The sequence below is a fragment of the Diadema antillarum genome, unplaced genomic scaffold (assembly GCF_040938485.1).
Source record: "Diadema antillarum isolate AM-2024a unplaced genomic scaffold, OU_Dant_1.0 seq00001319_RagTag, whole genome shotgun sequence".
NCBI classification, from domain to species: domain Eukaryota; kingdom Metazoa; phylum Echinodermata; class Echinoidea; order Diadematoida; family Diadematidae; genus Diadema; species Diadema antillarum.
This window is the reverse complement of record NW_027272091.1, coordinates 99,774-124,017: the sequence shown is the minus strand read 5'-3', so window position 1 is coordinate 124,017 and position 24,244 is coordinate 99,774. Positions and strand designations below refer to the sequence as shown.

The 24,244-nt window shown below is 38.1% G+C and overlaps 1 protein-coding gene across 1 annotated transcript; it reads left to right on the top strand.

Moving 5' to 3' along the window:
- The first annotated feature begins 862 nt into the window (after nucleotides 1–862).
- On the top strand, nucleotides 863–19,325 carry LOC139708201 (integrin beta-1-like). Its single transcript, XM_071620174.1, has 16 exons — nucleotides 863–942; nucleotides 1,505–1,675; nucleotides 2,668–2,748; nucleotides 3,245–3,340; nucleotides 3,614–3,703; nucleotides 5,053–5,240; nucleotides 9,182–9,266; nucleotides 10,081–10,199; nucleotides 10,780–10,852; nucleotides 12,305–12,386; nucleotides 13,504–13,634; nucleotides 15,554–15,646; nucleotides 17,088–17,217; nucleotides 17,892–18,029; nucleotides 18,532–18,628; nucleotides 19,142–19,325. Exons 2-16 carry the CDS (start codon nucleotides 1,520–1,522, stop codon nucleotides 19,323–19,325), a joined length of 1,743 nt encoding a protein of 580 aa, XP_071476275.1. The 5' UTR covers nucleotides 863–942; nucleotides 1,505–1,519.
- The last annotated feature ends 4,919 nt before the right edge of the window (nucleotides 19,326–24,244 follow it).

The following is a 24,244-nucleotide window of genomic DNA, read 5'->3' as shown; positions in this document are numbered from 1 at the left end:
GAGAGGTCAAGGAAGACTCCATGGTATGATGAAATTCATCGATAGCTTTTGAAACCTTATCGAAGACGGTAAGAATGGCATGAGATGTGCTATGCTTTTGCCGAAAACCAAATTGATGATCAGAAATAATTTTGTGGGTGTCTAAAAACTTTAAAAGGCCGTTAACCAGCTCTTTCTAATGTTTCCGAAACAGAAATTAGAAAAGATATTGGTCTGTAGTTGGAGATATCTTTCCTTTCTCCTTTTTATGGACAGGAATTACTTTGGAAACTTTCATAGCCTCGGAGACAGCACCATTACTTACGGATAAATCAAACACAAAAAGTCATGTTCAAGTGGATCGATAATATTATAATCTTTAATATCTTAACAAAAGATCATTGTCATTGCCGTCATATCCAGAACTTTTTTTTTATTTTTCAAATTCTGAACTGTATCTAATAATTCATTTCTATGCAAAGGAATAAAAAACAATGAGCTAGGATTGGGGACTTCTAATAATCTTTAAAATTTCGATGAGTCTGTGGAATATTTTGGGCAAGATTACTTCATATTTGTAACAAATTCTCATTAAAATATTCACCCTTAAGGAAACGACATCAACCACTAACTCACATTTTGATTGATGTAATACGGGGTTTGCCCTTATTTTTGTTGATAGCCATATTGATAAATTTTCGTATTTTGAATATCATGTTTAAACCCGTTGAGGACGAGTCCCGAGTATACTCGGGCAGGTGTCTATGGGAAATGCGTGTTGTAGCAAAGTCAGTCCGTCCTTAACGGGTCAAACAAACTTATCTGATAAGTAAAATATTTCCGTTTCTCATGACTCTGGTATTCACTATTTTATACAGTGACGCAATTCCACGTCAGGGTTATTCCAATCCGTACGAATTCACGAACCATTTGTCACTCACTGATGACCTCACTTTACTGCGGGTAAGCTGAATTGTGGCATTAATTCCCCACTAATTTAATACCAATCACTCAGTGTTTCCTGTAGCTTCAAAGTAGATGAAAATTGTCATGTTTGACCCCTTGCTCGTGAATTTCGTTTTGTTTTTGTTTTGTTTTTTGTCAGGAGAGTTTATGATCGGTCAGAATATTTTCGAAGGGGACGTGATGTTTCTCTAACTGTCGCTTTACCTTGATCATGGAATGTTCAACTATTTCGAATATTTTGTCAATTCATTTGTTCTTCATAAATTACAAAAATTGAACCTAGAATATTACAAAGTAAAGAAAAATTATGACATTACGTTGAAAAGGAAAGAGAAACTATGTAGCACTATTATTTGGTTTGATCGTATCTACTTGTCATTATTCATATCAATATTGTTGTTGTAATTATCGTTTTTGTATTCATTATAAGTGCTATTATGATCGCCGATGATACTGCTCTAAATTATAGTGATGACGATTATATATTTGTCTCATTATTGAGTATTTGTATACATAATAGTAGAAGTGTCATCTGCTGTGAATTACTTTCCCGTATCAGGAGACCATAAGTGCGATGAACATCTCTCATAACGTGGACTCCCCAGAAAGTGGCCTAGAGGCGCTGATGCAGGTCGCCGTTTGTCGTGACGTCATCGGCTGGCGAGACAAGACTCGTCACGTGATCTTCTTTTCGACCGACGAAACATTCCACACAAGCGGGGACGGACGGGTAGGTACAAATGCAAGATACACTATTTCACAGTGTATGAATACAGTCAAACCTGTCTGTAGCGACCACCGTCTATACCGGCCACCTGCCGTATGCGACCACGAAACACAATCCCCCAAGAGAAAAGCCATTTTAACAACCCTAAGCGGCCACCTGTCTGCAACGGCCACTCTTTCGTCTCCCTTGGGGTTGCCGCTATAGTAGACAGGTTTGAGTGTGTGTGTGTATACTTGGATTTATGTGAGTGTGTGTGTACGTGTAGGCCTATACAGTAAAGACACTTACAACTAGAGAGCGTTTACCCTTTTAAAAGATGTCCCATCCCCTTGCTGCCCCTCTGGAGCCGGTTCCATTTGGTGTGGCCCCGGTGTGAGGGAGTTGAAGTTGCCCCGCTGTGGGGGGTTGAAGTGGCTAGTACACAACTAAAGGGTGAATCCTTAACAATTGTAGTACCATAATGTCTTTTCTATATGATGACATTGCTACCTCCACATTGATGTCCAAATACTTGGAAGGCACGCCATTAAACACACCATGAGGTTTGAAATCGCTGTTTCATAAAATCAGTGTCTGCTTGCTTTTTAAATCGTAAATGTGTTGATGTAATTTGGTCATTGCCTGTAAAAAAGAAGTGGCATTAAGCGTTGATAGCTCTTTGATTGTTAATCACATATAGATACAATGTTGATTACGTAAAAAAAAAATCAAACGATATCAACATCTATAGGGTGGCTGCTTGTTGGCTACCTTTTTTTCCCTTCACTATATTCATGTTATCTAATGTTCAGTTCTCAGATTTTCTCTTTTATTTGAAAGATCGACTCACTCCAGTGATAGCGCAAATCCTTACCAAGGTCTATCTGAAGTTTATTTACTTGTTTTTAGTCTTTACGGCATTGTGTTAGTAGTAATAATTAAAATCCCTTTGTTGGGCAGTATACCGTTGTGATTCCTTTCATTTCATTTTTTAATCACTCCTGCGATTGGTCCAGATCGCTGGGATAGTCACTCCCAACGATGGACAATGCCACGTGGACAGTGAGAGCGGTAATTACACCGTCGAGAAGATTATGGTAAGCCATTTGAAGTCCTTTTAAGTATTCATTTATATTTCGATTCTAGTACGCATCCATAATCGGAAAAAAAAAACTTTACAAAATTCACACGAAAAATAATTCACACATATACACAGCATTATCGCGATTTAAAGACGATCATTTGAATGTCTGGCTGGTAGCAATGTTTTGGTCCTAATGTGAATTTCATGCAGTGGAAGTACGACGTGGAAGTTTGACATTCAAAAAAAAAGGTTCATGAGTCATACAGCCCATGAGTTCGACACTATATGGGTAAAAACAGCCCACGAGTCCCGCATTTACAACACGGGGCTTAATGTGTCGGTCTAGGGGGCCTTATTTGCGTAGTGTCGAACTCATGGGCTGTATGACTCGTGGGTGTTGCACTCCTGACATGCACCCATTGCTTTGTTTTCTCCGTGTGACGCTGATAGCTAATATTCGATATGATAGGATACTGTAACTGCTCTTAATTCTCTTCCTATAAATGTAGGATTACCCATCTCCTGGACACCTGTCTGAGAAGCTACAGGAGCAGAATATCTTCCTTTTATTTGCAGTCCCATCAAGTGTGGCGCCGCTTTACGAGGTAAGTTTGAGCACGGGTGAGACCGTTGGTGATTGAATATTGAATATTGTATCGTGTTCCATGTGATACTGTAACCCCATGAGGGAACAAGGGGCCACCCCCCCCCCCTCACACACACACACGCACACACACGTACATACAGTAAGATAAAACACACATGATAATACCTATGATCACGATCAAACGCCATTTACCTCACAAAGTAACTTTTAATACATACTTACTTTCATGCATTTTCCAAAAAGGAATGACTTGTCTCTGTTTTCTCTACAGAAACTCCGACAATTTTTCCCTGGCTCATACCTTGCTCGACTTGACAGAGATTCGAGCAATGTTGTATTCCTGATCCGAGAATTGTATAACGTAAGTCATTTGGTCTTATTCATCTGGGGTGGCCTCTTCAGAGTTGCCACTGCTCTACCAGAGGCCCCAGGACCATGTAGGGTCCTTTAATGATTGTGACCTGAAGTCAGGTACCCATGTTTTAACCGATGCACGTCATGAGTCCGATACTCACAAGTCACACATCCCACGAGTCACACAGCCCAAGAATCATATAGCACGAGCAGGACACTATGTGAACAAGGCCCACCAGCTCGACATCAAGTAGAATAAGCCCACAAGCTGTAAGATATACGAGTCCGACACTTGGCAAGCAAAGCCACGAATCCTTTACTAGGTAGAAGAATATCCACGAGACCGACATCACGTTGCATCACCGGACTTACGCAGTGTTGGTCTCGTGGGCTTTTTTTTTTTTGCCTAGTGTGGGACCCATGAGTGTCTAGCTTACTGGCTGTTAACTCGTGGGCCGTATGACTCAAGGGTGTCTGGGCGTCGAAATGACAATTTAGTGACGAAATAGCTTTTACGTTGAAAATTGACAACGTCAATTAATTTTGTCGACGAAAAATAAAAATCCGTTGACGAAATGACAATTTAGTCAACGAAATGGCAATGTCGTCAACGAAATGATAATGTCGTCGACGAAATAGCAATTTTGTTAACAAAGTGTAATCTCGTAGCGTAGACGAAATTACAATAGTTTCGTCACAAAATAATTGTCACCGCGTTGACGAAATTGGCGTTGTCACTTGTTATTTCGTTGTCATTTCGTGAGACCATTCGACACTTGGTGCCTGAATATAGGCCTACTTAACTACGAGCCTATGATCTTCAAAGTTAACCTATCTTCAAAGTCCAGGATCACTGTCTGAACGTAACTTTAAGTGTAAAATATTCCTTCGTGATGATATCTGTTTCTATCTATAAGTAGAATTTCGTAATATGAAAACATGTGGGCTATAATAGATAGTGCCCAGGGCATGACACAACGCGTCAGGACGCTTTCTGTCAATCACTGGTCAGGAAGTGATAGGGTTCTCAGGAATGGCGATTACACGTGCGATCAGGAAAAAGCTTGTGATGAGTTCGAACCCCATTAGTGTCCGCCACTTTTGTCACAGAAAGGTAAGCTAAGAGAATACAACCCCCCCCCCCCCCATACCCCCATCCCTTTTTCTCTCTGTATGTGGTATGGGTGGGGTATCATACATTGAATGTCCGGTATTAAGATTGTCTCAAAACATGAGCCCAGAATAAATCTCCTTCCGTCCAAGACATAAGAGAGCGTTGACTGTGACGTACTTTTGGGTTTTGTTGTAGTCTGCTATATGGAGGTAGCACGTTTCTATCTTTTGGCTATGTTACAGCTGATAACATCGAATGTCGAGCTCAAAGTTCGCGCAGACGACGCACTTCACTTTGATTTCACCGCCTATTGCGAGCAGGGCGTGGCGACCCCTAACTCGACGTCTTGCTCGGGCCTCGCCAGCGGGGAAGCCGCGCACTTCCGCGTCGATGTAACCGCCGAGGGCTGCGTGGAGGGTGGCAGAACAAGGTATGGAGCGCTGTCAATTACCTGATTTTACTGGGATTACATTTAACGTTGACTCTGTGTGGACCACTTATACTGTGAAGTGCAATTGCACACACCATGTTCAAGTTATTCAGAGTATAATCGGAATAGTGACATTTGTTGCCAACCGCAAGTGCAGAATAGCTGAGGTGATGATGTCCCATTAACTCAGAACTCTCATATCGGTTTGTGCAAAATGATGATAAAAAAGGTATTTGCCGATAGATTTGCAGCCATATTATAATAACCCTGTTCAGTTTCTGCGGCGAAATTTTGATGGGAAAGATTTTCAACTTTCCTTCAATACTTCATGTCATAAAAAAAGAAAGAGTGAAATCTCTTGAATATTCATAAGCAAGTCAATGCAATGCTTATGAGGCCAAGGGCATCACTTCATGTATAGTTTAGATAATGCTTGCTGCTAAAATATCACTAATTTAAGGACAAAATTAATGTGCAACTTTAGAAATTTCCACATTTTTTGTGATGATAATGTTCGTTACTCCGAATGTTCGTTTGTCTAACAATAAAATAGCGTTCATTAATCCGAACATTTTGTGGCGTTTTCCGAAGGTTCTTATTTCGGAGGTCCGTTAACAGTGGCGGATCCAGGGAGGACCGCAACTGGCGCACGCCCCCCCCCCCCCTCACCTTTATTTTTTTGTTGAAACAAAAGAAATAAAAAGAAAAAATGGGGGAGGGGTGCGTGCGCCCCCTTTTAATTTTGTAAACGCGCCCCCTCTTTACGGAATTCCTGGATCCACCCCTGGTTAATCCAAACATGAAAAAAAAAGAAAGATGGGATTCGATAATCCGAAGGTTCTGCAATCCGAATGTGAAAAACGTAGGCCCTGCTTATTGTCACTGAATCTACAAAATTATGAACCTCATTTTCGTTTGTAGATTACGAATCTCCTTCATATCGAACTTTTTTTTCTTTTTCACTCCTGGATTAACGAACCTTTGGAATACCGAGTCTTAGTTTATTTTCCGGGGTCACGTACCTCCGGAATAGAGTGTAACTTTTTAAAATAGGATCAATGTTGATGAAACCTCGACTAGAACCCATCTTGGTAATATTACTCGATTGATTAAAACCAACGTGAACATGGTAAGAATTTACACTTAGATTCAATATACGAAGTACGAGTCATACACTGCATGCACTTGCGAGTAGAATTGACAAATTTAATCGTATAGCTATCGATTAGAAACATCGGTTTCAGATTATGGGCTATAAAGGTTATGATTAAATTGGTTAGTAGAATTAAATCATGCCAACAACTTAACTTGTAAATTTATCATGATTGATTGAGGCCAATTGATTGATTGAGGCCAATTTAGGCCATTTATTCGGCAAAATAAAACACAATAACATGTAATAATGGCGTTTACAATGAGAGCCAGGCAGCCTTGAAAGCATCATGTGCTTGTGTTAGGTTGCCTACACATGAAAATACAACTTTGCAATAGCAACATATACTACAACTGGTTCTATGTGAAATCAAGTAAAAAAAAATCATCACATTAATACGTACATAGTATATACACACTCACACACACACACACAACACACACACACACACACACACATGCAGTTTACATACTACTCTACTACTCAGTCATGGCTAACTGTTCAAAAAAAAACCGCTTCAGTAAGCACTTAAATCTAGAAAGAGTTGTACTGCATTTCAAAGCAGTAATTATTGAATTCCATTCACTTACACCTGTGAACCTAATAGAGTGGGATCGTACAGTCAAACGAGTAAAGGGATACAGTAAATTACTTCGGGAACGAGTGGAATACATATGAAAATAAGAATTTGTTAGAAACATATTATCAAATACAGAAGGGAGCATACCTCTATGATATTTAAACATAAAGATAAGGATATTCAATCTGACAAGTTCATGCAATGGTAAAATCTGTAATTTAATAAACAATGGCAGACTGGGGCTATAGTATGGGGCATTACTTATTAAACGTATTGTTCGTTTTTGAAGAAGAACAAGTTTATTAATATGTACATGATATGTTTTTCCCCCAAATTTCATTACAGTAATTTAAATGTGGCAATACAATAGAGTTATAAATAATAATCAATATTTTTCTTGGTAAAAAATGTTTGAGTTTTGATAAAATCCCAACGGTCCGTGAGATTTTTGAAGAAACATTGGATATATGAAGATTCCAACTGAGGGATTCACTGATAAGTATACCTAGAAAAGATAGTGATTCAGTTCTTTCAATAACATTATTATCTATCATTAAAGTATCACTATTCAACGATACTTTTTTAGTGATAGAATGAAAAATAACATATTTTGTTTTATCATAATTCAAAAATAACTTGTTACTCTTGAACCATTCATTTAATAATTGAAGTTGTGTATTCACTGTCCTTATCAATAAAGCAATATTCTTATGTGAAAACATAACCACTGTATCATCAGCAAAAAGTGAAAACTTGAATACACGAGAACAATTTACTATATCATTAACATAAATAAGAAAAAGCAGAGGACCCAAAACAGAACCTTGTGGTACACCAATATTTACAGAGAGATAAGAGGATCTGACACCATCGACCATCACATACTGTTTTCTATTGGACAAATAATTTTCAAACCACTGTAACTGTACACCTCTCACTCCATATACATGTGTAAATACAATTTAAATGGAAATTCCAGATCCCTTCAGCTTCCTCCTGTTCGCAAGTATTTCACGTCGCTTTTTGTAGCACGATAGCTTCATGATGATTGAACGATGGTGTCTTGTTTGTTCCCGGGCGTTTGGTGTTGTCGTTGACTTTGGTGATTTTCCAGTGCGGTGGCAGCGATCTACATCTCCTGGCGTCAAGGTGATACCAAGCCGATCACAGATGATGTCTGCTGCAGTGGCCTCAGTGTCTTCGCCAGGCCTCTCCTCCACACCGAAGATTCGAATGCAGGAACGTCGAGAGTACTGCTCGAGGTCATTGACTGTATTGCTGACTTTCTGCAGCTCACCTTTGAGGGTCGTCACAGTTTTGTTCAATCCAGTGATCTCTTTTTCTTTCATGTGAAGTTTTTGTTGCAGGTCCAGCACCTCACCCTGAACAACCTGGATTGTTTTCATCAGTTCTCCCATTTTTTCGTCCATGGCCTCGCGTACAATGGATTTCAGGAGTGAGCTGAACTCGTCATTCTTCACAAGCTCTTTCACTACCTGGCATGTCACAGCTGCAGATTGTCTATAGTGCTGGGTCCTCCAGTGGTAGTGGCCATTGTGTCTGGACAATAGGCAACAGGATTAGTGTAAATTGTTCTCACCTTCTAGGTTGACCCTGGCAATGAAGATTGAGAGGACTGGCAGCCAGGCAGGACAGTGTAGAGGGCTGAACTGTCACAGAAGTGTCAATATGTGGGACCAACACAGTCAAAGTTGATTCATGGAGCTCTCGAGTCAAAGATTTCAGTTCCAGAACTACTCCATTTGAGGGATTACACAATATCTACATACTCACAAGGTGCTGAATGCTTCTATATCCAAGATATAGTCACAGTTTGCAGAAAAAGTCCTTTCACACATGCATTTCAGGAGATATTTGGAGAGCAGATTTTGACACACAAACACACATCAGGCAGCCATGTAAAAATAACATGATGTGTTCATTAAAAGAAAAAAAAAAGGTTTGCTCATAATAGTTACAACTTCGTGGATGACGTGTGACACACAGTACCTCTGAATGTTGTCCCGACAAATCTAATGACCCTACATAAATGTTGTTCATCATCATCTTCTTCTTCTCCCACATTGCGCCGGAATTCAGTGATAGAAATTGGGATAAAAATGGGAAAAATCATCATGAAATGCAATCCCTATCTCTGTCTTTCTCCTTGGCCTTTTTTTCTTCGTTTTTCGGTCTTCGCGTTGGCAGTTTTACCATCAGTCCAGTTGGTATCGCCGAAGCGATGACGGTCAACGTCGAAATCGTTTGTGATTGCGACTGCGAGGACGACGCGGTGAGATCATGAGATGTATAATAGATGTGATAACTTTCGTTCAAGTATTATCATTAGGGGATCAATAAAAGATGGGATGGCTCGTTAATGACTGGAATTATACTGCATGTGATTATATTACAGATGTAAATGTCTTATACCAGCGGAAATTGTTGAAATTGATAAAGATAGGCGTATTATACAATAATTTTATGTTATAACTGTGTTATTTCAAGATGTACATTCCATTGATATGAAATTGATGAAAATAGATGTAATTGTAAAGCATGCTATACAAAGAATAAATCAAATCAAATATCTCATTTAGCAACCTGTTAAGCAGATGATTATATTACAATAATGGTTGTAAAAGTCATCTCAATGAGTAGTTGTCCTCGCTATAGATGTACAACACTGAATAATGTATTTGACGGATCCGGGCTACTCCCGTGTCGATAGAATGCTACGGGATAAAATGGGTTTTGCGAAAAGAGAACTTCAAATTCACAGGAAAGAGACCTATTTTAACGATGATTATAAGGAAACTTAGGCGTTGACAGAGAGCAACTGTGTAACAAAACTTTTGTTTTATCATTCAGATGAAATGTCCTTGTTTCCTGTACTCGTGTATAAGGCCCTACATTTTTTTTTTTTCAATTCAAAATTCAACTTCAAGATTGTTAAAGTCATGAAATGAAATCATTTTAAGTTAACATCAATAGTTAAGTGGCAATAGATCTTCTTGTTTATGGCATAATAACGTTACATTAACTTGCGCACCTTTCGTGCTTGGACATAATTATCTGCTAGCATGCTTTTCTTCCCATTATCTTAGGTCGTAGATAGTCCCCTGTGCAACAGCAATGGGAGGTACGAGTGCGGACAGTGTATCTGCAACCCGGGAAGATATGGAAGGCTATGTCAGTATAGTGGCAATTTCAGACGGTGCATGGCGTAAGTCACGTCATTGAACATGGATTCTGTAGTGTAGGCAAAGTTAATTTTCATAGCAGGTTTTATTTTTCTTTAATCATAATGATGAGACATGTTAACGATATTGAAATGACGATAATAATTGTGATAATAGGATCAGCAGTTGCGCTACTATAAACTGCTTGTCTGATTATCATCAATATCATTAAAACTTCAGGTTGTAATGGTAATTACATGGTAATCATCGTCATCATCATCTTCCGAGGTATTCTTTCTGTAATAAGTTTAAGAGACTGTTCCAGTAAATTCAATCAAAACAGCTAAGGGTCATAACCTACAAAATACCTTAGACGTGTATAGATAAAATGTTTATAGATACGTGTTTGGATGTTCTACGATAGCAATAACGACTCTTAATTTATTGGTGTTCATTTCTTTGCAATTATATCTTTATTTTTCTCGTTCTCTGTCTTATCTGTCTGTCTATTTTTCCCTCTCTCTCTCTCTCTCTCTCTCTCTCTCTCTATATATATATATATATATATATATGTTAATATATATATATATATATATATATATATGATCTCCCTCACTTTTTTAGACCAAATTCTAAAATCATGTGCTCTGGACGAGGCCGCTGCATCAACGAAGAATGTGTTTGCAACGAACCGAAGGTCTGTTTGTCCGTTTGTCTGCCGCGCGCTCTTTAATGTACAATGTATGTTATAACTGCCTGTTGTGTTTGTCGTCTATTAAAAAGTACCTTTCCCACGGACGGATAGTCCTGACGGAACACACCAAAAATGTGTCCGAATGATTCGAGGCCATCTAATAAATGTACAAACAAAACTTGAATCACATCATTTTTTCTCAATTATGTTTTTGTTAGATCCTCACGACGCACTAGGGTCCCAAATGCTCCTATTGATTCATGCTTTTAGTATATAATAGGCCTATAGGTGATTCTTCTGCGCCCAGAGGCACCACTCCTATGTACACCACTCCTATGTATAAGAACAACGACATTATTTTGTAGATCATTGTTTCCATTTGTTTCGAGAGAGTTAATGCCACTGCAACTTATGTCTGCGGTAAATTCTTTTTCTTTTATCTGTTATATAGGTCGTAATGACAATAAAGTTTCCCTGCTGGAAGAAAACACAGTAAGCCACAGTGTGTCAGTTCACAGTGTGTTCACATAGTCGACTATGTGAAAACGTTCGAATTCAACAGTGTGAAGATGATTTCACACTGTGGTGTGGTTTTTCACAGAGAGTTCACATAGTAAGGTTCCGTTTCACACTGTGAATTGAGGATCACAGTGTCTTCACAATGTGTGAGGAGATTGCACTCTGTGTTCACACTGTGCTTCATATTGTGTTTCACACTGTGGGACACTGTGTTCTACCCAGCAGGTTTGTTATGGTCAGGAGGGAACAAAATAATTCTTCTCTCAGTCAGAATGCTATTCCACACCATTTTCAAGTTACACACAAAATTAGACGAGCAGAATGGCAGAATTAAAAAAAGAAAAAGGACATACATGTGATTATTGTAACGGTTCGCATGCATGTTTTCACCAAATATTTGCAAATTCTAAGAAGTGATGACATCATTAACCCCGCCCACACCCTCATTGGTTTGTACAAACTTTATTAAGTCCACGTTTTGGTCGATAATTTGGCAATATTGCAATCTCCCTAAAAGTCACGGTGCGTTGCAAGTGATGATGAAATATAGTTTCTGAATAATGTGAAGGATTATTATTCAAGTAATTTCATGATAACGGGGAAAATTTGGTGACGATTTATTTGCAGTTCTATGGGCGACTTTTGAGATAATATATCATCGTGTTTATCAATGCCACTAATAACACGGATTTGCAAAGTAATGGTGAACTAAAATTCCATGATTCCTTAATTTAGGTCCGATTTTGATTAAAAAATAAAAGCCGTGATATCATTCTGTTCAGCTGACTTGATAGTCTATTCATAAGCGCAAACTTGACCAGTGTGGAGTTGTCCTTTAAAGCTCGTTCTGCTTCTCTCTCTCTTTCTCTCTATCTCTCTCTCTCTCTCTCTCTCTCTCTCTCTCTTTCTCTTGTACTCCTATCATCTCAAACTCAGAACCCTTCGCACCGCTTTTATGGATCCTTTTGCCAGTGTGATAACTTCAGTTGCCCGTATTTCGGGGGACAGATTTGTGGAGGTGAGAGAAAAAAAAAATAATGCACATATTAAACATGCATAACACAGGGTATTATTTCGCAAGAAATATCCTACAAACACTGACCAATAATAAGTTTCGAATAGTGGAAAACACGGGGAGAATGCGAGTATGTTTTGTATTGTTCAAAAGTCTCCAGCAGGTAATGTGCATTATCTGTTTTATCTAAAAAAAAACCCGACATAATTTGAGTTTTGCTGCAGCTATTTTCGTATGATTCCCAGGCCAGCGCAATAATTCCAAACTAACTAAATCACATACACAGGCCCTTTTGGCAACATTAAAAGAAAGGACACATGACGGCTCTCAGCCATTCATTTGATTAGGATCCATATCACTATTTTTAAGATTACATTTGTTTTAGGAAGTGACGAAATCCTTGTTTGTTTTTGATAAGATATGTCAATTATTTGTCGAGTTCACTTGATGACTCACACCATGAGTCCACTAACAGTTATAGGATCGATAGTGCATGGCTTATTTCTGATGCTAGTGAAAAGAATGATAATATCCTATCCTTGAACCAAGTCATACACTGCAGTGCAACAAGCCGGAAACAATATACCATTAACTTTACCGCATCTGCAGTAACCAGGGCCCCATTTCATAAAAAGTTGATATGATAGCAACTCTTGCTGGAATGGCAATTGTCATAGTAGCGACAAGAATACAGCTTCCTGATTGGCTGTTGCTATGGGAAGTTGTCATTCCAGCAGCAAGAGTTGCTATCCTAACATTTTTATGAAATGGAGTCCAGGTATCCATTTTGGTGAAGAGGGAAAAAATGGCTTATACACCATGTTCTCGGTATAGATAGTAATCGTTGCATAGGATTCGAATCCAGAGGTTCTTCTTTTTACGGGTCTGGAGCGTTTTCCACTCTGCCACGTTTATACTGTATAATTAATATAATTATTTTTGTCTTTCGGTTTTGTTTTGTTTTGTTTTTTTCCTTTTCTTTCTTTCATTTCTGTCTTTTTCTTCTCCTTTTTCTTTTTTCTTTTTTTCTTTTTTTCTTTTTTCTTTTCTTTTCTTTTTTTCTTTCTTTCTTTCTTTTTTTTTTTTTTTTTGGGGGGGGGGGGGGGGGGTGTTTTTCCAGGTGCAGAGCGCGGGCAATGCGAATGCGACGGAGACTATGACCTTCAGAGCGCGTGTGTGTGCACGGCGAACTACACCGGAGACTCATGTGGCTGTCTCAACGCACCGGAGCGGTGTCTGTCTCCGAACGGGGTATGACTATTGCCTTGGGAATAGTTCGTGATCAAAGTAACTTATATACCCTCTTCCCTTGTAATTCCTCTAAACCCCATCTAACGACCGGCCAGTCGCTCATAGCATATACTTTCTAATTATGAATGTTACATGAAAATTGAATCCCATGGTGATACGATTAAATAAATTTTTATCAATGCTTTCTTACACGAAGAGAGTACAGTGATGTTTACACAATGTTAAAGCTTGCCAAGAAATGACATCTTTTGGCGACACCATGAATAAAACAATTTTTTGACATGTTCTAAGGTATTTAGGTTTTAATGGAATCCATTGTTACAGACTGTTGTGAGATGTAGGAATGAATCGGCAACTATTTAACTTTCATATACTTATTCAGCTGATATTTACTTGTAAGGTGTATTAAGTATGAAATAAGGCCGTCGCAGCCGCGCTTTCTCTTTAACATCTTTTTTTTTTCAGTTGAGAGTAAAACTTACTCCTAAATGATGTCCATGTAATTACATTTGACTCAATAGATTTCCTATGATGTTATCTGAAACACTTGCTCTGGGGATAAATATTTTATTGCCCAGCAGGCTTCGTTGTGTTTTTATGCCTCCGCCACGAAGTGGTGCCGGAGGCATTATGTTTTCGGGTTGTCCGACCGTCCGTCCGTCCTTCCGTCCGTCCGTCCGTCCGTCTTCCGTCCGTCCGTCCTTCCGTCCGTCCGTAATGAATTTTGTGGACAAGGTAACTATCAAAACCTTTTGAGGTATCCTAATGAAATTTGGCATGTATGTGTATTAGGGGGTGAAGTTGTGCCTAATCAACTTTTGGGTGCACATGCTCAAGGTCAAAGGTCAAAAAGTCAAGGTCAAATACATAAAACTTCACTATTTCCATCATATCTGTGCAATGCCTGAAGATGTTTTCTTGAAACTTAGTGTATACATGTATTACTCAATTAAAATTATCTGGTGAAAGTTTTGGTCATGAGGTCAAAGGTCAAAGGTCAAAAGGTCAAGTAAAGATATTAGAACTTCACTTTTTTCTCCGTAACTTGGAAATTGTTCAAGGTATCTTCATATGGAACATATTATATGCATGTACTGACTGGCAGTGATTATCTAGAGGATTTAGGAATCATGGGGTCAAAGGTCAGGGGTCAAAGGTCAAGGGCAACGCTTCAAAATTTTACTATTTCCCTCATGTTTACGCAATGCCAGCAGGATTATTATTTTTCTACACTAGGTGTATGCATGTTTAACCTAATAGAGATTTTCTGGAAAGTTTTCTTTTTCTTTTGTTTTTGCCTCAAAGGTCAAAAGGTCTAAGATCAAGGCAGGGAAAGTGCTGAACTGATTTTTTCCTCCATATCTCGGAAGTGGCTAAAGTTATCTTGAAACGTACTACATATTTATGCATCTTCTGCTTTACAGTGATTATCTTATGAATTTTAGGGTCAAAGGCTAGATGAAAATGGTAACAATTTACTATTCAATACAGAAATCGCACCTTTTCTCCATACCTTGAAAATTACTCAATACATAAACATATGAATGGGTCAAAGTCAAGTTAAAGTCTGTAAATCCCAAATACATGCTCTCATATATAGGTCAAGGGCGGTGAGCATTCAACACATTTGTGACAAACTTGTCATTTTAACATTTTGCCAATTTTGTGAAAATGTAATCACACATTGTCCACATGTACTATTTAGACCTATTAGGAGAATCATGCATTATGGCGGAGGCATAACAGTCGCCATATCGACATTTCTAGTTCAAATATAGATCGTTATTACATAATGTACCGAGGAAGAGATTTAGGATATAAGTGATTTATCCATCCATGCGTTCTAATTTTTGTTTGGTTCCCGGAATTCTCACGGCTTAATTTTCTTTCTTTTTGTTGTATTATTTTTCATTACACAGCTGATTTGTAACGGTCACGGAAAATGCGAGTGTGGTGTCTGCAAATGTGAGGCGGATTCACGATTTTCCGGTCCAACATGCTCCGATTGTGGCGTAAGTATGTACAACGACGCGTCATTTTTATCTATTGTGGATGGGGGTTACATTATCGCTGAATCGATTTGCACCAAGTTGATGATAATGATGAGCACATAAACGATGAAAATTATATCAATGACGATGGCCACGTTAATGTCATTATCCTTAAGTAGTTATTATTATTATCATTATTATTATTATTATTATTATTATTATTATTATTATTATTATCATTATCATTATTATTATTATCATTATTATCATTATCATTATTATTATTATTACATCGTCATCACCATCGTCATCTTGATCATTACTATCATTATTATTTTTATTATCATTATTACCATTATTGTATAATATAGGAAGTAGTCTTTTTTCTACATGACCCTCTTCACTACCTCAAGATGCATATCTAACGCTCTTTACAACATGCTTACCTCGGCCAACTCTAAAGTTGTTTAGTCGGGTTGCCAAGTAACATGCACATGTTAAACATGTTAAAGGGATGAAACAGGTTCGGTTGACACGGGCTTCAGGTTTCAAAAGTTTTTTTGACGATGGCTTTTTAGATAATGAGAAATTTCTTACGAAATATGAAAGAGCATATACATTTGTAATTCTGAGAGGACTCCAACAAAATGAAAAATTATTAGATGAAAATTGGTTTTGAAATGGCTGAGATATCCAAAACAAAACGATCCTAATAAAAGATGGGACCCATGCACCTTTTATTAGGATCGCTTTGTTTAACTTTGTTTTTGGATGTTTCAGCCATTCCAAAACTGACTTTCATCAAATAAACTGTGATTTCCTCATAGAATTGTACGGTTTTTCACATTTTTATAAAGTGGTTTCTAAGTATCTCGCAAAAAGTTAAAAGCTGAATCCTCACCTCAACATTATAATACACCATCACTTACGAGTGCATTCACCCACGTAGATGCTCAACGTTACAGAGTATTATGAGTCGCCGCGATTTTGGCTGATTTATTAAAAACATTTATTATTGGTCATTATTAGTTTGACAGTGATACAGATTAGGCCTATCATAATAGTGAATGGTCATATCGTGTTCAATAGTAAATTCAAGCTTTCGCAAGAGGTGAACGATGAGGCGCTTTATATATTCAGGGAGCCGAAGCCGAACACTTTTAGCTATTCTCGATTGATTGATTGATTGATTGATTGATTGATTGATTGATTGATTGATTGATTGATTGATTGATGATTGATTGATTGATTGATTGATTGATTGATTGATTGATTGATTGATTGATTGATTGATTGATTGGTGTACCGATATAGGTCTGACATAAACATGGCTATCATTAATGTTGTTATCACTATTGTTATTATATACAATAGTTATAATCAACATTATAAGCATATAAGGCGATTATTCTTGGTTTATCACTCTTTAGTTCGTCCCTCTGTCTTTTACAATCTGGTTCAGATATGTACGGGTCAGTGTGGTGTGTACGAGGAATGCGTGCAGTGCAAAATCTTCAATGAGGGTCCCCTGAAAGAGCGCGAGTGCAACATGTGTAAAGCACGCATGGTTATAATTTCGGAGCTTCCCGAGGGTGAGTTGATGAGATCTTCATAACTTTTTGCGTGGTATTCCGGAATGGGTCCTCAACTAAGAGTTTCAAGGACAATCAAAGATGTATCTTTTTCATAAGGTTTCAAGTCTGATTTCCATGACTGTTCGTGCCAAGGAACGGATAAGACACGACGTGGTCCAATGCTTTCTTCTATAGGTAACTTGAAGATGCTGTGAGAAAAGTACAATAGAAATGTTCCTTTTGCGCGACTCTCAAGATGTAAAATAAAAATTAACATACGTAAAGCACAATCATGATACGTGTAGGTGTATGTGTGTGCATATGCTAGAGATTTTGTGTGTGTAGATGTCTGATATTCATCAAGAGTAGAACATCATTTATATTGGAGGGGGAAAATCATACATAAAGAGGGGGGTGAAATGAGAGGTAAAGAATGTGTTCAGTTGTTTTATTTCTCCATCAAACAAGTTTATTCATAAATTTTTGTAGATTCCAGGTGTTTCCGCATGTAATCGTCATCTTTAATCCATGCTTGATAATACTGTGCTTCTTGGTATTTGTATTTTGGCAACATGACACTATATAATCCTCTTAACTTGAATTGACGAAAGTACACCGAGCATTATTCTATTTTTGAGCAGAAAATTGCATTGTATATATACAAATTGTATTCACGTCATATTTTGTTCCAGTGAAAAACGGCTACAACTGCACCATCAGCCACGCGGGCACGGAAGCGACCAGTGTTTTCGTACTACACTTCGTCCGTGGCCCAAGCAGCCTTCCTCTCGTCTACGTCATTAAAGAAACCCCGACCCCGCCCACATCAGGTATCAATAATTAGCCATATGTGGCCATCGCAACCCCCCCCCCCCATGCCTTCTCTTATCTCAGAGTTAATCACTAAGCAACGAGCCAGTAAAGTAATTCAGACGACCAGGGAAAACCACATGCAGACACCATGTTTGAAGCGACAAGAAATTATAATTTTCCTTTGAGCCAAACAAACGGTTAAAACGAAATACAAACAGTAAAACGAAATTAAGGAATAGGTTTGATATTTCGTGATGTTTAAGAAGCAGCGAGAAAAAAAAATAGTAACAAGAAACACTAACGTGACTATATTCGTTCCTTTGAAGTTAACCGTAAAGCAAAAAAAAAAAAAAAAAAAGAAGAAGTAGGAAGTAGAAGAAGAAGAGAAACAGTGTTTTGATAATTCGATAAGTTATTATTGTTGTGCTTGTTTTTTCTTTCTTTTTTTTTCACAACTCAATTTTTCCAGGATTTTCCTCTTATTACCAGACCTCTTCTCTCGTACCTTATTCTCTCTAGGATCAAGAAAAATGGGAATAGGCGGGATCTTGGTCACCATATTTGTCATTTGCCTCATTGCTGTGCTAGCAATCTTCGCGCTCTTCGTAATACGTCGGTAAGAAGTTTTCATTTTCTCTACTTATCTCCATACAACTATACATATCACTGTGTTTGCCTGGGTAACTTTATTCCCTCTGCCCTCTCTTGTTATAAAGTGTCTACTTTACAATAGGCTGTATAGGTGATGTGTAAGGCCCGCAATAGCTCGGTGTCTCTGGGAGAGCCGAGTTGCTCAGCAAGAACATCATCATACAGAACACGCTGTATACCAATACAGTGTATTTCTATCCTCAGCCATATCGATGATTATCTCCCTGTGTATATTGTTATTCTGAATGTAAAACTAGCCGATATATTAATATTTGAGTAAGATAAGTATTCTGACCAAAGGGAGAAAAATTTTCAGTGGAGGCAGGTCTTTTCTACATGATATTATACGCAAACAGCATCTTACGAACACGTCATCATAAACTTGTCTGGCTACTAATGTTGCGGTTTAAGTGAACCAAATAGCGAGATTACCTGTGTTTTTTATTGTTTTTGTTTTATCCCATCGATATCTCTTTAGGTGCAAGTCGACCGAGTCATTTGACGATTACCATACCAATACCGCGCTGGGCATGGTAACGATGCCCGCCCCTGCCGAGCCCTCGGCGCCGGAGCTGCACGATTTGTCGAACGATCCCGTACTTCCCACGGGTATGTCCGACGAGCACAATACGGATGCATCTGTACAGGAAGAAAAAGAATAGAGAAACCTTCATCATCATCAACAACAAAATGTCTCTCGTCCGACTATGAACTTTGACCCTCACCATAGGACATAGACGCTCTATCAGGAACTCTGCCTTCTCTCGACCTGTACTCGCCCTCGTGGGCCAGGAAGTGTCGCTACATACACGAGAGGCGCGTTACTATGGCAACATTATATTACCTGGGAAAGTCTGGAAAATCTGATTTGAAAATACTTTCAAAAAGCATACGAGGTTTGTGATAGGGGAAAAATGGTTTCATAAGTCTTTATACATGCCTTATTGAGAAGGGCGCGTAGAATATAATTATTTACCATTATTATTGCACTAAGAATGAAGGCGAATGAGGTCCTACAGCATGTGGGAGCTTCAAGAATAGGTCCTAAATGAGAACATCACCAAATCCCCCCCCCCCCTCAAAAAAAAAAGAAAAAAGAAAAAAGAGAAAAAGGTGTATAGTAAACTTCGACATGTCTACAAGGTAATCCAGCAGGCAACTGTTCTGGCATTATGAAACATGACGTAATTGCCTTTCTGCATTTAAATTGATGAAGAAGTAACAAACAACCCATTCTAGACGAGCAAGAGAATTTTCGTAATTACACTATGGCATGTCGCAACTTATAAGTCTCAACGGCGGCGTTCCAGGACGTTTCGACGGTTAACAGTCAACTGACCTGAGGGTCATCATCCGCATGCCATGCAGGCACTTTGATATTTTAGATTGAGCAGAGATGATCCATCGTTCCATATCGCAGATGTCAAACAATTTTATTGTTGCTGAGGCATAATTTATGTCCGTCGTCATGTGATATGCGTCAGACTATCTTGTTTAAACAATCAATATCTTACGTGATATAGAAAGTGGCAAGTCAAAAGGAAACATTATTATTAATATTTATTTACTGGCAGTTCGTAATGTTTCTTCGCAGTACTGTACCTGTCAACGCGCTATGTTCAATGCTCCTATTAGAGGACAGTGAAGATGGTGAGAGTTGTATAGTGCATTAGCTAAGCAAAATTTTGACGTGCATGTGTTTCTACATAATGGCAACATGCACTCTTGTGGAAGTGCGAGGAGGGAGATGCATAGGCCTATATGACGAGCAGTTTGATAGTTAACTTGAATCGTTAATGTGCGTTATTTGATACAGAGTTTATCATAGGATTGAAAATGTTTATACGTAATTAGTATCAGAACATTGTGCAATATGTTTGATCTTCATAAAGTATCCCTAATTAGTTCATTTTGGGCAGAATAGACGTTAATCAAGTCAGTAATGATTAATTGCTGATACTGTCATTGAAGTCTCAGAGTCTTGTCGGTATCTTGACATTATAGTACAGTCTACTGTGTCGAAATATTGGGTCCCGTGAGATTTTCGTGCCAAAATTGATTTTTTTTTTAGCTAACTTGGTCAATTTGGGGGTGCTGAATCCAAAAAACTTTGATTCCATTTTTTCCGACCACGTCTTCAGTCGCCATTTTGAATTTCAAAATGGCCGCCATAGCAAACTGTATTTTGACCCAATTCTCATAATGTGAGCATCATAGAAGGTTCAGATTTGATGCAAAAAAGCATGTTTGTGATGTCAGACATTCTGATACACCATTATCTAATATTGTAGATAGCTTTGATACAATTTTTAGGCAGCCATCTTGAAATTCAAAATGGCCGCCATAGCTAAATATATTTTTACCCATATCTCAGGTTGTAAGCATTATGTAGACTATAAATTTGGGACAAAAAGCATGCATATGATGTCAGTCATGCTAATATAATTATACATTCTTTTATTTAATGATGAATCATTTTCCTTAGCGGCCATCTTGAATTTCAAAATGGCTACCATAACAAATGTAATTGGACCGGTATCTCACATCGTATGCATTGTGTAAGGTTCTAATTTGGGGCAGAGAGCATGCATATGTTGTCAGACATTCTGAAACATCTTTTTCTGAAACGATGGTTCATTTTGATATCAAAGGTGGCCATCTTGAAATTCAAAATGGCCGCCATAACTGAATGTATATTCTGACCCATATCTCATGTTGTACGCAATACAGACAGTTCACATTTCGGGCATAAACCGGGCTCATGATGTTGAACATTCAGATGCATGCACTTTTCCCATCCCTAAAATTGCAGATCACTTTCAAGGCTGCCTTCTTGAAATTCAAAATGGCTGCTTTTCAGCTGATATCTCTGGTTACAAGCAACTTTTAGACATATCAATGTTTATGGTGGCGTACAGTGTACATTCTTTAAAACACATCCACACACATAGGGCCTATACATTCTGTAATATTGGATTATTTGTATTGGTCGCCACTCTTGAAATTCAAGAAGTATTTTGACCATATTTGGTGCTGTAAGATCTGTACAGTATGTCCCAAAAATAATTACAACGGGGGCCTCCGCAATGATATCTTTAAAAATAGTGAATCAATCTAAAGACAAATTCAGGGTATGAAGCTATAACTCATTGCCCACATCTTACAGAAAACCCCACTCGATTTGCTTCAGTGGTAAAAGAGAAATACGGAATTTTGTAGAGGATGTCGGGAATCTCTTCTGTCCAGGTTCTGTCTATCATTAACACACAAGATCATCAAAATGCTAAACTCCGAAGAATCCGATTCATGACATGCTTTACAATAATCCACATTTCTCTGTGATCGCTTAGTCAAATCGAATGGGGATTTCTGCAAAATAGAGCTAAAATGTGACATTTTAAGACCCTGAAGTAGCATTTAGAAATTTAATCATATTGGGCGTTATCAATGAGAAAATCTGATTGTATTTTTTTGGGGGACATACTGCAGTAAGTCGCCCCAAAAATTACAATAAGATTTTCGAATTGATAGCACCCAATATGATCAACCTGTCTAAGTGCTACTTCAGGGTCTTAAAATATAACATCTTAGCTCTATTTGCAGAAAACCCCAATCAATTTGGTTAAGCGGTCACAGAGAAATGTGGATTGTTCTAAAGCATGTCATGAGTCTCATTCTTCCAATTTTAGCAATTCAATGCTCTTGTGTGTGAATAATAGACAGAATTTGGACAGAAGAGATTCTCGACATCCTCTACAAAATTCCTTATTTCTCTTTGACCACTGAAGCAAATCGAATGGGATTTTCTGTAAGATGTGGGCAATGACTTATAGTTTCATGCCCTGAATTTGTATTTAGATTGATTCACTATTTTTAAAGATATCATTGCGGAGGGTCCCGTTGTAATTTTTTTTGGGACATACTGTAATGACCCAAGCATGGTGAAACGATCATGTATAAGTCAATCACTTCATTGAATATTGCGTGAGCGGAAGTGTTTCCTGTCCTGTAGGTACACTGTTGTGTTGAAATGCAAAAAGGCTGCCATGTGAAACATTCCTTTAAAAGCATAGCGTTTGGGTAAAATTTGTGAATGGGAAATCATGTGATTTTGATGTTAAAAACAAATGACTTTCAAAAAAAAATGTGTCTGAGTGACTAAATAATGCCCCATTTAGACGATTTGGTTGTTAGAACTTACAATATTAGCCCTATATACTCTAATAATTCATGGGATAGTCACTTAAATAATTAAATGTTTTCTAGGCTCATTCCCTGCACGAATTTTAAAGAAACAGCACTCTAAAGCTGTACACAGGGGAGAATTAGTTCTAAATTCTTCCAGAAATAATGACTTTTGCATTTCTTGCTTTTGAGCATGATAATGAATTCTGTGGCTACCGTTGGTGTAGGAAGCTCGAAGCATTTTATAATAATTGAACAATTTATGCATACCCTTTGCAAATATCTACAATCTGATATATCATATTCATAGGTTTCATAGGTATTAGAGGCACAAATTAGGTTGTGAGAGTCTACGAGGTTCGTTCTCTGGATATATTGTATCAAGTCTCTACGAGGGTAAAGCAGGAAATTGTCCTGATTGAAGTCATCCACGCCAAACTTCTGGAGGCACAGACTGTGTCATAGCACATTCTGCATGATTCAAGGTTTAGATACTTCTTGGTCCATCTGCTCTTGGAGACATCCTCAAATTTTCAACTTCAGCCAGCACCATGAAAGGCATGAAAAAGCAGACCTTTAGTTGTTCATGTTTTTTCGCAACAAACTGCAGAGCATAATCTCTCAAAATTGTCAATTGTACCTTTATCATTTATTTTTCCAGTGATGGAGCAGACAACTTGCAATGCAGTAAGTGAAGCAAACCACCAAGATCCATCAGGATAATTGAAATGTTAGAGTCTACGTAATAATCATCAATATCTCTGATTTTCCCGTTGCTCTAATACATACATAAGGCTATCTGTTGTGAGTGACGGGTGACAGTAATTCCCATGGCATCTTTGATGAACTCTTTTATTTTCTTTCCATGATGTGGTCTCTGTGTCAGATGGAATTGACTGCTCAGTATTTCAACTTTCAGGCTGATTATTTGGCTCAGTTTTGTGAGTTTCTAAGGCATGGGTAGGAATGACGAGAAGGCCATGAAACAATGAGATGAAGAGTGATTGTGGAATTGCTTAGAACTTATACCTTTCAATAATATTGTATCGTTCAGAAATGACTGGATAATGACAAGTCTATCAGGCTGTAGAACCAATAGAAATGTTATGAAGAATTGGTTATCCCTTAAGCTTAATGACTTTGGATCCAATTTTACATGGTGTGTTTTTTTTTTCACGAGCTGAATGTCTGGCCTTTCTCACAATAATCCAGAGAGTAATATATTCTAATTCTCTCAGATACAAATTCTTAGTACAGAACATTAAAACTGCCCTTTTTTATCTCTTTCTAGAGTATCTCCCTTGAATATTTCTGATACCTGACTGCCAAACACCACATTCGTCAGCTTCAAGGCAGTGACAATTTCTTACATTACCCTCGTGTGATGATCTTCTAA